The sequence below is a fragment of the Uranotaenia lowii genome, chromosome 3 (genome assembly GCF_029784155.1).
Source record: "Uranotaenia lowii strain MFRU-FL chromosome 3, ASM2978415v1, whole genome shotgun sequence".
NCBI classification, from domain to species: Eukaryota; Metazoa; Arthropoda; class Insecta; order Diptera; family Culicidae; genus Uranotaenia; species Uranotaenia lowii.
In genome coordinates, this window is record NC_073693.1 from 11,966,947 (window position 1) to 11,981,752 (window position 14,806).

General features: G+C 32.2%; 1 protein-coding gene and 1 long non-coding RNA gene across 4 annotated transcripts in view; one reads left to right on the forward strand and one right to left on the reverse strand.

Annotated features, from left to right (window-relative positions):
* The window catches only part of LOC129750963 (opsin, ultraviolet-sensitive), a 422,334-nt gene that overhangs the window by 287,992 nt on the left and 119,536 nt on the right, over positions 1–14,806 (forward strand). For all 3 annotated transcript variants that reach the window (XM_055746185.1, XM_055746187.1, XM_055746186.1), the window contains exons 3-4: positions 3,216–3,618; positions 4,440–4,593. In XM_055746185.1, coding sequence (XP_055602160.1) covers positions 3,510–3,618; positions 4,440–4,593 — 263 coding nt within the window. In that variant the 5' untranslated portion in view covers positions 3,216–3,509. The remainder of the gene's footprint in view (positions 1–3,215; positions 3,619–4,439; positions 4,594–14,806) is intronic.
* On the reverse strand, positions 12,210–13,516 carry LOC129750974 (uncharacterized). The gene is made up of 3 exons (XR_008738542.1): positions 13,324–13,516; positions 13,111–13,232; positions 12,210–12,293 (listed from the first exon to the last, which is right to left on the reverse strand). It is a non-coding gene; the product is annotated as an uncharacterized LOC129750974 (long non-coding RNA).

Below are 14,806 nucleotides of genomic sequence, written 5' to 3' on the forward strand. Positions count from 1 at the left end.
AAATTACAAAAATTACAAAAATTACAAAAATTACAAAAATTACAAAAATTACAAAAATTACAAAAATTACAAAAATGACAAAAATTACAAAAAATTACAAAAATTACAAAAATTACAAAAATATCAAAAATTACAAAAATTACAAAAATTACAAAAATTACAAAAATTACAAAAATTACAAAAATTACAAAAATTACAAAAATTACAAAAATTACAAAAATTACAAAAATTACAAAAATTACAAAAATTACAAAAATTACAAAAATTACAAAAATTACAAAAATTACAAAAATTACAAAAATTACAAAAATTACAAAAATTACAAAAATTACAAAAATTACAAAAATTACAAAAATTACAAAAATTACAAAAATTACAAAAATTACAAAAATTACAAAAATTACAAAAATTACAAAAATTACAAAAATTACAAAAATTACAAAAATTACAAAAATTACAAAAATTACAAAAATTACAAAAATTACAAAAATTACAAAAATTACAAAAATTACAAAAATTACAAAAATTACAAAAATTACAAAAATTACAAAAATTACAAAAATTACAAAAATTACAAAAATAACAAAAATAACAAAAATTTCAAAAATTACAAAAATTACAAATATGACAAAAATTACAAAAATTACAAAAATTACAAAAATTACAAAAATTACAAAAATTACAAAAATTACAAAAATTACAAAAATTACAAAAATTACAAAAATTACAAAAATTACAAAAATTACAAAAATTACAAAAATTACAAAAATTACAAAAATTACAAAAATTACAAAAATTACAAAAATTACAAAAATTACAAAAATTACAAAAATTACAAAAATTACAAAAATAACAAAAATTACAAAAATTACAAAAATTACAAAAATTTCAAAAATTACAAAAATTACAAAAATTACAAAAATTTCAAAAATTACAAAAATTACAAAAATTACAAAAATTACAAAAATTACAAAAATTACAAAAATTACAAAAATTACAAAAATTACAAAAATTACAAAAATTACAAAAATTACAAAAATTAAAAAAATTAAAAAAATTAAAAAAATTACAAAAATTACAAAAATTACAAAAATTACAAAAATTACAAAAATTACAAAAATTTCAAAAATTACAAAAATTACAAATATGACAAAAATGACAAAAATTACAAAAATTACAAAAACTACAAAAATTACAAAAATTACAAAAATTACAAAAATTACAAAAATTACAAAAATTACAAAAATTACAAAAATTACAAAAATTACAAAAATTACAAAAATTACAAAAATTACAAAAATTACAAAAATTACAAAAATTAAAAAAATTAAAAAAATTAAAAAAATTACAAAAATTACAAAAATTACAAAAATTACAAAAATTACAAAAATTTCAAAAATTACAAAAATTACAAATATGACAAAAATGACAAAAATTACAAAAATTACAAAAATTACAAAAATTACAAAAATTACAAAAATTACAAAAATTACAAAAATTACAAAAATTACAAAAATTACAAAAATTACAAAAATTACAAAAATTACAAAAATTACAAAAATTACAAAAATTACAAAAATGACAAAAATGACAAAAATTACAAAAATTACAAAAATTACAAAAATTACAAAAAATTACAAAAATTACAAAAATTACAAAAATTACAAAAATTACAAAAATGACAAAAATGACAAAAATGACAAAAAATACAAAAATTACAAAAATTACAAAAATTACAAAAATTACAAAAATTACAAACATTACAAAAATTACAAAAATTACAAAAATTACAAAAATTACAAAAATTACAAAAATTACAAAAATTACAAAAATTACAAAAATTACAAAAATTACAAAAATTACAAAAATTACAAAAATTACAAAAATTACAAAAATTTCAAAAATTACAAAAATTTCAAAAATTACAAAAATTACAAAAATTAAAAAATTACAAAAATTACAAAAATTACAAAAATTACAAAAATTACAAAAATTACAAAAATTACAAAAATTACAAAAATTACAAAAATTACAAAAATTACAAAAATTACAAAAATTACAAAAATTACAAAAATTACAAAAATTACAAAAATTACAAAAATTACAAAAATTACAAAAATTACAAAAATTACAAAAATTACAAAAATTACAAAAATTACAAAAATTACAAAAATTACAAAAATTACAAAAATTACAAAAATTACAAAAATTACAAAAATTACAAAAATTACAAAAATTACAAAAATTACAAAAATTACAAAAATTACAAAAATTACAAAAATTACAAAAATTACAAAAATTACAAAAATTACAAAAATTACAAAAATTACAAAAATTACAAAAATTACAAAAATTACAAAAACTACAAAAATTACAAAAATTACAAAAATTACAAAAATTACAAAAATTACAAAAATGACAAAAATTACAAAAATTACAAAAATTACAAAAATTACAAAAATTACAAAAATTACAAAAATTACAAAAATTACAAAAATTACAAAAATTACAAAAGTTACAAAAATTACAAAAATGACAAAAATTACAAAAATTTCAAAAAGTACAAAAATTACTAAAATTACAAAACTTACAAAAATTACAAAAATAACAAAAATGACAAAAATTACAAAAATTACAAAAATTGCAAAAATTACAAAAATTACAAAAATTACAAAAATTACAAAAATTACAAAAATTACAAAAATTACAAAAATTACAAAAATTACAAAAATTACAAAAATTACAAAAATTACAAAAATTACAAAAATTACAAAAAATACAGAAATTTCAAAAATTACAGAAATTGCAAAAAAATACAAAAATCACAAAAGTTATAAAAATCACAAAAATGACTTAAAATAGAATAGATGCAAAAATTTCAAAAATTATAGAAATGGCAGAATTGACATAAATGTCAAAAACTGTTATCGAAAATATTTCTTTCAGAGACAATAACAATTATTTGATTAGTTGAGTTCGCTGGTTTAAGAAATTCATGGATAACTCATAGAAGGACCCGAAGAAAGGTCCCTCTACGCGCCATTAAGTGATTAAAATCGCGTTTCATAAATCCAAGTCGACTGTGAAACACATGTAACCTGACAGCAGAAAAAAAATGTTCCACTGAAAGCTCCCACGCTCAGCGACTGGCAACGCGCGATAAAAAAATATGTTCCTATTCTTTGACCTAAATTTATTCATTCTTCTAATTCCAGGTATTAAGCGAACGCTTTTCCGCGCGCCCGGCCAACGGAAAAGTTGTCATCCCTCAAAGCCGAGCTGGTTGTGGTTGTCCCCGGAAAACGGAAAAAGCCTCCCAAGAGTCACGTGTCACGTGCATGGCATACTACGCACCGGCTACGACAACAGAAAACATCAACAACAATCTGGACCGGTTGCTGAGCTAAGCAAAGGCACTCCCGGGCTCCGGATAATTCCGCAAGAATAATAACTCTCGCAACTTAAGAGATTGATTTAAGTGGACAGCTTAGCGTGTAGAAGCAAGCAAGATGTACAGCCGATTCGTGACCACTTTCTGGGTGCTGAGTGCCATCATTGCCAACATCAATGCCAACTTCGAAACGAAAGATGACAGCGCGGCCGCTCTACAGCTTCCAGGTAAGAGCAGATGATACAAAGCAGACAACGAACGCGGACAAAACTTAGTTTAGTTGAGGTTAGGTTAGGATTGAAGTGAGAAACATGGGGGCGAGGGCAGAGGTTAGTTGATTAAATTGTTGCGATTATGGATATTAATAGTGAAAGGCCGAGAGATGTTTCTCTTCCATTCATCTGTTCTTGGTAACCATGAATTGGAGGAACGATTCAAGCTAGCTACCTGTGCTTCTATGAATCAGCCGAGTGAATTTCGACAATACGTTGATGTTTGATTCGATTCCTTTGAATTTAGATGGAATACCAAACAATATTAAACGATTTTTTTAGTACCACATGACGTCAAGAACACTTTCTACTAGATTGGGATTATTTTTAGTACAGGCAATTGGTTGAAGGACATAAAATGTTAAGCTTTGAAAGCTACTTATTGGGACTTTTTGGCGAGTCACGTGACGTGACTTAAGAAATTTTGCCTAATTGGTAAATTTTAGCTCGCATGAGCTGTGATCTGCTTTTGGAGTTCATCCAAATTATCGTTTTTTTCTGAACCTATTGCTGATTTCAGGACGAAGAAATAATATTTCGAGAGCCTCGTCACTTGACTCGCAGAAAAAGCCTGTATGTGTAGGAAAATTATTTGATTAACTTAAAAGCCTAACAGTCCAGAAAAAAATGTAAAAAAAAAACTCATTCATTTCACAACATTTAATCTTCATCTGTGGGATTCTATTTGTCGCCCGCCAGTCCCACGCTAATTGTGTTCAACAATTTGTACCTACACACTCAGGTTTTTTTTTATCGCGACCTTCATTTCCTTGCAGAGCATCAGAAGCTTCCAGCCCTGAAGATGACGGCATCGCTCCAGACTGTCGGTTCCCTTGGAGATACCGTACGCGATTCGGATGCGGACCACAAAAACCAGCAGCAATACCAGGATCCCCGACTGGTGGACTTCAACCGGAGTGCTCTTTGGAGGTTCGTGTTGGTTTCGTTTTTTGTTTATCCTTGCTTGTTTCCCCGTCCGTCGTTTCGTTTGGTGCAATAATTTGATAACCATCTGACTCAGACGGTCTGAGGGTTTTTTTTCCTACTGGTTTCAAGAGATTTACATCGTACACTTCAACTGAAGAAGGGAAAAGCGTATCCTCTTTTTACTTGCCAAAAACGAGATTTTTCGCATCGAAACGGATAGACATTTTTGAAGCTGCTTGTAATCACAGATTGTACAGCTTTCAACAATTAGCTACTTTCAGGAAAAACAAATTCCATATAGCTTTCTTCTGGTTTCGCTTCGCTTTTTATCGCATCGTTACACGCTTTATCTAATTTTGGACCATCCAAATCTCTTCAAGAAGTCTTAAAGAGTACGCTTTAGGTGAGCCTAAATGGTGCTAACTTGAAAGCTAAAAATAATTCCCGACTAAAATTTTCTTATTTTTTCTCTGCTGAGCTTGAAGCTTTACAATCTGTACGCTATCGATTCTTTTCAAAAAACAATTCCGAGAACGTTATTTCAATCAATCATATTCTTTCATAACGGCAGCATCCTGACGATGACCCGGAGAAGTTTTCTTGGTTGATAGTTTGCTACCTGATGGTTTGGACGTTATTGATTTTGACAAGCAATTTTCTGCGGAAGAACAGTGAATGAATGGTTTTGTATTAGTTCTACCAGCCTTGATTGATTGGGGTTGTAACATTTATAGTGCAATAAAGGAAGTTAAACTATTGTTGGAAACCGCTGTTTAAAATTCTTACAAAGATTCCAACAAATATACTTAACCAATATTGATTACAGTCGTTTTCTCCATACAATGAAAAGGCGACAGCATCAGCATGCTCTAGCGGACAAAATGGAAGCACTAATTCGAGAAATTCGTGTATTTCGAGCACGACTTAGGCAAGGATGCCAGTTATAATGAAAAAAACCATATATTTCTATTCTTGCACCATGAAAATTTTGGAAATAAAATGATAAAAAAAAGTTTTAAGAAAATGCGTCCATCTTTGAAAACATTTACATACAAAGTGTTAATCAGCATTAATTACAAATTTTTTTTTATTTTAGATCACTTAGCCCGATTGATTTGAAAATTATGCTTGTGACAATATTTCATTTTTGAAACAAGTGATTTCGAATGCTCAACTTTGCATCAAATTTTTAATCAGGGAAAGTGATATTTATTTTAAAGATGTACCCAAAAACCATTAGGCCGAATATTCGGCTCACCAAATGGGTCGATTCACGCACTGCCTGATCTTACCGTTTTTGACACTTCGCAGTTCCTGTTTTGATTCCTTATTTTCCAATTCTACACGCTGAGGAAACATATCAAACATTCGGGTCATCAATTAATTTTCATTCACACATTTTTAGCAATAGTTCTCAGCTCAATGTTGGAAAAACTTTGTAAAGGAAATTAGTTGTTCAGAATTTGGATGATTAAGTATCAAATTTATAAAGAGTTAAATTATCCAACGTTATTTTTCTTGCCCGTAAATACCATATCGTAAAAATTTGAATTATTTTGTCCCTGAATAGTGTCGTTGTACAAGTATTTAAGTGCATTTGAAGAAGCTTCCGGACATTCGAGCTCTTCAGAAGCTACCACATTTGGACATTCGATGGGAATTTTTGTTTCAAGTTGAAGCGCTGCCCCATAATCTGCAAAGTGTCCCAATAGCGAAGTCTCTACCAGAGAGTTTAAAAAATTGTTTTTAAGCATATTGCAACATTTTATCTCTTAAATTTTGAATAAAATCATTTATCGATGGAATGATTTGATAAGAATTATTTTCTTTTTAGGTAAAGTTTTTTTTTGTAATCAAAAATGTGCGAGAACGATTTTTTCTTGTTATCTAATAACGAGCAATGAAGTTTGCCTTAGGGACCACGATGAAATTGCCACACACAAAATTGATTCGCAAAATTCAAGTTTTCATCCGATTGCCATCTAATTTTCAGGTATTGAAAAATAACTGCATTTCACCATTTTACTCGTATTTTATTTACAGTCCATTCGCAAATGCCCGAACCTTGGCCTTAACCCCGGCCATAAGATTCTGCACTTCCTGTGAATGAGCCGTTTTTTTGCATTTAAACCTATACTTTCTTCATTTCTTCGACTGTCTTCACTACCTTAGATCGTTTTAGAAGGTGCTGCTTCATAAACGCCCGGACTTCTGATGGGGCAGAGCTCCGGAGTGTTGGGAGAGTTGAACATTTTCGGCACGAAATTGACCTTATTGTTCGCATACCACTTCAGCACGTCTTTGGAGTAGTGCATGAGGCCAAATCCGGCCAGACGATTGCTGGGACGTTGTGGGCCTTCAGGGGAGGAAGCAGGCGCTTCTATAGGCACTTTTTCATGTACACCTGTCCGTTAATAGTGCTAAAGGTGCACTTCGCTTCCCGCACATGCGAATTTATTCGCAAATTTGGACATCTTCTGAGTGCGGACATGCTCCGGAACGCTGAACTTATCCTTGGCCGTGAAAAACAGGTTGCCGGGGATCTGTTTGAAGTCGGCCTTCACATATGTTTCGTCGTCCATGATGCACCGTTCAAATTTCGTCAGCACGTTGAGGTACAACTTCCTGGCACGGGTTTTGGCGGACTTGTTCTGCTTCTCGTCGGGATTAGGGGCCTTTTGTACCTTGAACGTTCGAAGCCCAGCCTTTGTTTTGGCCTTCTGGACAAAACTTCGGCTTAGGTGCAGCTTCTTAGCCACATCCCGAACGGAGGCGTTCGGGTTTCGGTTGAACGCCAAAACTACAGGTTCCGATCGGTGGTCAATCGTTCCTCGAAATGCCTAATCACTCGCGACACCGTGAAATTCGCGACTTTCCAACGTTGTTCTCGTGATGAATGAGCAAGATTTTATCACGCACGAACTGTTCTTTCGACTCCATTTTCGCGAGTTTTGATCACAGGACTTTAAAACATGCAGGATGTAAACAATGCACTATGCATTAAATCCAGCTAAATTTTCATTTCAGCAGCAGCAATTTCATAGTGTTGCAATTCCATCGTGAACACCCTTTATTTTCCGCAATCAAATACCGAAAATACTCTTCCCAAACATCGTTGAGAAAATGACATCTCCAGCGTGACAACATTACGCACGCACATTTGTTTTCACGTAACTGTGAGTTAATATTTACACGTTTAGAAAAAATCACTTGAGTTAACACAAACTTTCAGTAATTTATAAGGGTTGCGCGAAACATTTCTTTGTATAAACATAACGAGAAATGGTCGCTTGAATCGATTTAATTCCCAAGCAACCAAAAGTCTCTTATCTACTTAAACTCGTGCCTCCAAAGTTCGAATTTCGCTGAACAAAGGTTCTAAAGGGATTTGGTACCGAATTTTCTCAAATGTAATCATGAAAGTTACAAAAGGTTCCTCAAAAAGCCTTGTATGGACTTGAAGTTCCAAAAAGTTCCTCGAATAGCTTATTTTGTGACATGTCCATCGTATCCACACAGTATAAAAGTTACAAATTAGTTCTCAAATAGCCTTCTGTGGACTTCAAGTTTCAAGAAGTTCCTAAAATAGCCTTTTTTGTGACATGTCAATCGCATTATTCAAAATAAAAGTTACAAATTGGTTCTCAAATAGCCTTCTATAGACTCGAAGTTCCTAAAAGTTCCTCAAACAGCCTATTTTGAGACATGTCCGCCATTTCATGAATATGAAATGTGAACGAACACTACATAAGGGCATATAATAAATAAAACATTTTTTGGAGTTTGGAAATTGTTGAAATGTATAATTTATATTGAAACTTCAAATCAGAACAACTTATAGCTAACTCGCAAATGATTGATTGTGAAACATGTAAATATTTTGACTTTATAAAATTTCGTCCAACTGTATTTACTTGCCACGAATTTATCACACATTGAAAGTCAGTTGAAGCAATTCATTAATTAAATTTCAAGATAAACTCAAGAATTTGTATAATTTTTAGCTTAACAGTTATAAACATGGAATTCCATTTTTTTTAAACCGATATTATTTTCACGGATGATTGATTTATACGCCGTTTCGTAATGTTTCTTAGTCATAATCAACATGCGTCTCTGCTGCTGGCTCCCCTTGCGGGTATTCTAGGAAGCTTATAACCACTTTGAATTTTAGCTGCCGGTAAGGCAACATCTAGGCGTGGCGTCGTGGCAGCGTGTTCGGCTATCATTTCGCAGGATCGGGTTCAAATCTGGTACCAGGACTAATTTTTTCCATTAGGTTGTTTAATCGCTTGAGTAAGCGAATCAAATAATTGTGTAGCAGAACTGGCGGGCGTGCTGGCATGTATCGAACAAAGTTAAAAACAAAGCAATTAAGTAAGATCAATTGAGGGAGGTGATGGGAGGAATAAAGATGGATGCCGAGAAACCGGCAGCACCACATGGGCTGGTGGTGGCCAAAGTAAGAGAGGAGAGGAGAATTTTTTTTTGTTTTCGCTGATTAAACGTTTACTTGTGGGCTGAATAGAAGGCCGTTCAAATCTGTAATGGAACTTTAAAGTTTCAATAAGAACTTAAATTTTGGGCTGAATAAAACGAACTTCAGCACATTGATTATGCTGATTAAGCTGTGTTCGACCTTTTTAACGAGACTTTTGGTTGCTTGGGTTATCAAACCATCAAATGGCAAATAATTCTTAAGTTTATTTGATTATTTGGCTACATATCAGCAGATCACATGTTGATCCCAATGATTCAATGTATATAAAGTTTATATATTACATCGATTCTAACTCTATCCACCACATTCACTTCCTTCTCTAAACTCCTATTGTTTCAATGCTGAGAACTCTTAACCTTTGAACTTTGTATTTCGATTTCCAATTCGACTATTAAACCTCAACTCTTAACTTTCAACCATTGAATCTCGATTATTGGGTTTTTACTCGTGGGTTTTAACACTAGGCTTCTTACTTTCGAACCTCACTCTTTTCCAGTTCTTTACATTGGAACCTTGACATTTGACGCTTAACTCTTGCACAATCAATTCAGTATTGTTCTTAACAGTATTGTTTTTAGATCTTGACTTTTATTTTTAACTTTTGAACCTTGAATTTCGATTTTCAATTCATAACTCATGACTTTTAATTTCAAACTAATAGGCAACTCCTGATTTTTATCTCGTGGCGTTTGACGTTAGACTCTCAAGTTTTGAACATTGATTCTAGATTTTCAATTCCTACCAATAGAACCTTGACATTTAACGCTTGACTCTTGAACATAAGACTCTCAACACCATTCAATTCCAACTCATGGCATTTACTCTCAACTTTTGAACCTATGACTCTTAACTTTCAACTATTAACACGTTCGTCGCCACGCTCATTTTGGTAGTTTTAATAGCCGGGCCCAAAGAAATTCTCGGAGCGAGAAAGTAAAGAAGGAGAACTACAGGATTTGCAACGTGTGGCTTAACTGAGCGTAACTAACTAACTAACTTGCGTAACAGAGCGTCACGCGTTTTTGATGTGACGGGCCTCCCAGGACATACACCCGTCACACGAATATGGGTCCCATGGCGAAGAAACGTGTTAAATCTCTCTTAACTCGTGGCTTCCAACAAGACTCTTACCTAACCTGACTTTCGAATTCCTATTCTTGATTCAAGAAGCTTGACATATGACGCGGGAATCTACGATTACCTATTATCTTTTAACTTTCGAACTGCAACTCTTGACTTTTAACTCTTGGTCCTTGACACCAGGCTCTAAAATTTTGAAACTTGATTCTTGACATCCGACTCAAGAACTTTGACATTTGACGCTTGACTTTTGAACATATTACTCTCAACCCTTAACTATTGAATTACTCAACTTTTGAAACTTGAATTTCAATATCCAATTCTTCATTCTAGAACCTTTAAATTTGACGCTTGACTCTTGGACATATGGGACTCAACTTTCAACTATTGAACCTCAATTCTTGATTTTTAACATGACTTTCAACTACACACTATTAATTTTTTGGTGTAAATTTATGTCAAAAAGGATGCACAAAAAAGAAGCATCACTTTTGACATAAAATTACATTGGAAATACAGAAACGCTTGAAGACATAAAATTTCCGGCTATAATTGAATAGCACATTCGACATAATATTACATCATCAATGATGTAAATTTACGTCAAGTAGGACGCACAAAAGCGTAGCATCGTTTTTGACATAAATTTAGATCATTGATGATATAATATAGCATCGTACATCCTAATATGTGAATAATTCTACTGAATCAAAGCAATCGAAAAACTTCTTTTCATTTAACCACAGTATAAGAAAAGTTCAGATGTCGGCATTTCGATAGCAACTTACTATCTTCTTCAGTGAGCGTTTTCGATTGAAAACGCTCACCGATAAAAATAGTAAGTTGCTATTGAAATACCGGTATCTGAACTTAGCTTATAACGTTGTTGAATTAAAAAAATCGTTCGATTGCTTTGATTCAGCGTCGTTTATATTTTTAGTCATCTGAGCTTTCGGAGACACAATTTTAGAGGCATACATTTCATTTTAATATTCATATTCTTATATTGTTTATGCACCTTATTAAAAAAAACACAAAATTTAATTTTATAAAATTACGGGAAATATTAAAAAAAAACAAACCTTAAACTATTCTTAACCTTTATTCATTATACAAAATCAATGATATTTTATTAATTGTTCGCTTATCTAAAGTTACACACTACCAAAAAAAAAAATGTAAAATTACATATTATGATGTAAAGAAAAAGAAGCATCACATATGACGAGATTTTCAGTGCGATTTAAATTTTACACGCCTGTAAACTTCAAAGACGTGTAAAATTTCAAAGACCTGTAAAATTTCAAAAACGTGTAAAATTTAAAGGACGTGTAAAATTTAGAAACCGTAAAATTTTAAATACGTGTAAAATTCTGTCAATGTGATGCTTCGTTTCTTTACATCATAAATGATGTGATATTACACTTTTCGTTCATTTTGTGGCATGATTAGAAAACTTTATTTACTTGAATACTAACAATTTATTTTTCATTATTTTGCTTACAAACTCACCAGAAACTTTACATGTTCCAAGTTCATAAATCGACCATAGATTCAAGTCTTTGGGATCAATTTCGAAGTCGTGATAAAATCATACGAAAAGTAGGCGATCACAATGGCAATGAACAGATGCCGCAGGACTGAGCCAAGGCACTGCTTGTAGGGTTAAATCGATGATGCGCTGTAGATGTCGTTTTCTGATGCCTGTGCAAGAAAAAAATGGTCAATACCAGCTTTTATTAACCAGTAAATTTTTTATACTTACGTTATATATGTTTTCGAAGTAGCGTGATCTTCAGTATGTGTTCGCTGCAGATTCAATGGGGTAAATTGCCGCAGATTGATTGGAGTACTGCATTTGCCTTTGAAGAGCGCAGTTTTACCAGTGGTTCTACGAGCAGCTGCACAGCAATCCGAAATCTTTCTATGGTCTTCGTCCATTGTATTTAAATTCTATATGAATATGAAAAACCAAATAACCGGTGACTAAAACATTGATAAACATCTTACCTTCTATGGAAAACCTTATCCAGGGTTGTTAGAAAAGTGCTTACCTAGTTATCCAAAGCTCTAATAAATGTAATTAAGGAAAATTGAATGAAATTACTGCCACGCGAGAGACCTACAAAAAAAGGAAACAAATGATTAATCACTGTTAAACATCATAATCGAAACATGTTTGGTAAAAAACTAATTATTAAAAAAATCAAAAATTTCAAAATAATTATGAAGAGAAATCACCGTGAATTTGTTTTATGAAATTCATTTGCGGCTTTATCGGTGAGGGTTAAAGAGTTGAAATGAAAGACGGATAGAATATCAGAAGAAAATTCTAAGGTGGTCTTTTCACCACCTTAGAATTTTCTTCTGATATTCTATCCGTCTTTCATTTCAACTCTTTAACCCTCACCGATAAAGCCGCAAATTAATTTCATTTCAAAATAATGTTAGGAATTCTTTTACACTTCCTTATCATAATCACCTTTATCATTCAGTGAAACATTTTCCTGTGTGCAGGCATATTATATAGAACTTGAATTTGGATGAGAAACTTTTTTCACTACTTAGGTCATTTTTTCTGGATGAATGGTCTTCGAAATAATTTCACATATAAGATACGTAGAAATAGGAAAGTTGATTTAAATCCTGCTTAAACAGGCTGTTGCTTTATATAATTCAGAATATCTAAGTTTTTCAAATATATCAAATATCAGAAAGTAAATCAGTAAATCTGATCTATTGCTTTAATTGAAGCATTCACAAATATGGCTTTCTTGTGACAACAATTTAAAATATGCTTTAAATATTTTTAATCTAACTAGAACCAATTTAAATACCAACTTTTTTTATCATTAGGATTCTATTTAAGAAAGACAATTGGTATAAGATAAAGTACAGACATTAACTGAACTAAGTAGAAATGTTTTTGACTTTCTTACCTAGAATATTTCACCAGCTGATGATGTAACCGGTATGATTCAAGAATCCGTCTAATCACCTTTTTGTTCGGCTCGATTAGGACGAAGGCTGAGTCCAAACATAACTGTCCTGGAGGAAGCGTCTGTTCAAAATATGTTACCATGATGTCCATGAACGCATCCAGCCCAAAAGGTACTTTCGAAAAAACTCTATGCCAGAATAGAAATTCTTACCTGCCAAAATCTTCCGATCCGGAAGGCACCAGCACATTGCGATCAATTTTCACCGTCTTTCCCGTGGTTTAAGGAAACTTAAGTAGTTCCGCAATACTTCCTGACTGGCAAGTGGCAGTGTTAATTTATTGTACGGTCAACATTGGTGGTCGCATCCAATAAGCGAATATGTGAATTTCGGCTGCTTTCCGATGGCTCGTTCCACAGAAAACGCGGGTGTTGTTTTCTGTTTTGTTTACATCTATTTTTCTCTCTTCGGCGCGACGCCGGCGTCTCCCAATGTGGTGGAAAGAGAGGTGATGAGAAAGAAACGTTGCAAAAGTAGAAGTAAAGTTTTTTCTTCGTAAACATAGTTACCATGACAGAAGTGACGTCACTACCGACCATTTTTGCGACGCATTTTGCCAAGGATAAATGAAGCTCCCAGACAACGACGCGTCGCGACGCAGGGCTTGTTTCTGTTTATTTTTCTTTTTTCTCTCCGACGTGCCAAACAAAGTCCAAAATTATTCAATTCAAAAAAATTATTCTTTCTTCAAAAATTATTCTTTTGAATCAAAACTATAATTCATTGATTCAAAGAAAACAGGAGTTGGATTCAAAAAAATGAATGTTTTGAATCAAAGTCAGATTTAATTCGTTCCAAAATTCAAGTTTACTCTGCGTGAATACACGGAATCGTTCATCTTGTGGCAATCGTAATCGTAGGCATGGTAGGCGAACAATTCGCTGTCAAAAAGCGCTCCGTCTCCACCCCCCACTAATGAGAAACTTTTGGTACTCCTTGCCTACTTTTGCTCAATATGCAACCACCCGTTGCTGTATAGGCACGCTGGTTATTACTTTACACAAGCGTTGCCAGTAATGATATTTTTATATATTTCACAACGTCGCTGGTTGGCAAGGTTGCCGATCACCAGCGCGAAAACTTCGGATTTCAACTTCAATGACAATATTTCCACGTCTTCTCGGGGTCTTGAATCACGAAAAATTTAAATTCTTGTTGGAATAATCGGCAATCAAAGAATGCTGGTTACCGGTCACCTCTATGGAAACGGAAGTTTTCTTTAATAAACAACCGTGAAAATTTTCTCAGTCTACATTAAGCTCTCCACCAAGCTGCTAATAAATCTTTTCCACTGTAAATCTTGTTGAAGTTATTTTTAACCAAATATCAAGAATCAAGAGGTTATGGGCGACTCACGCAAAGATCCGGTCCACGGGATCCCGCAGTTCTCGGGTACCGGCTTTGACAATTGGCGCTTCAGGGTGGAAGCTTACTTGAAATCGGTGAATCTTTTGGACGTGGTCAAGAACGATCCTCCGGTGGTTCCGGCTGAACGTGCCAAGTTCCTGGAGAAGGACGGAAAGGCGACTTATTTGCTGATTTCGTTCATTCACGATGACCTGTTGGATCTTGTACGGGACAAGGAGACGTCAAAGGAAATTTGGACAAACCTGAAGAACGTTTATGCCAAGAAAT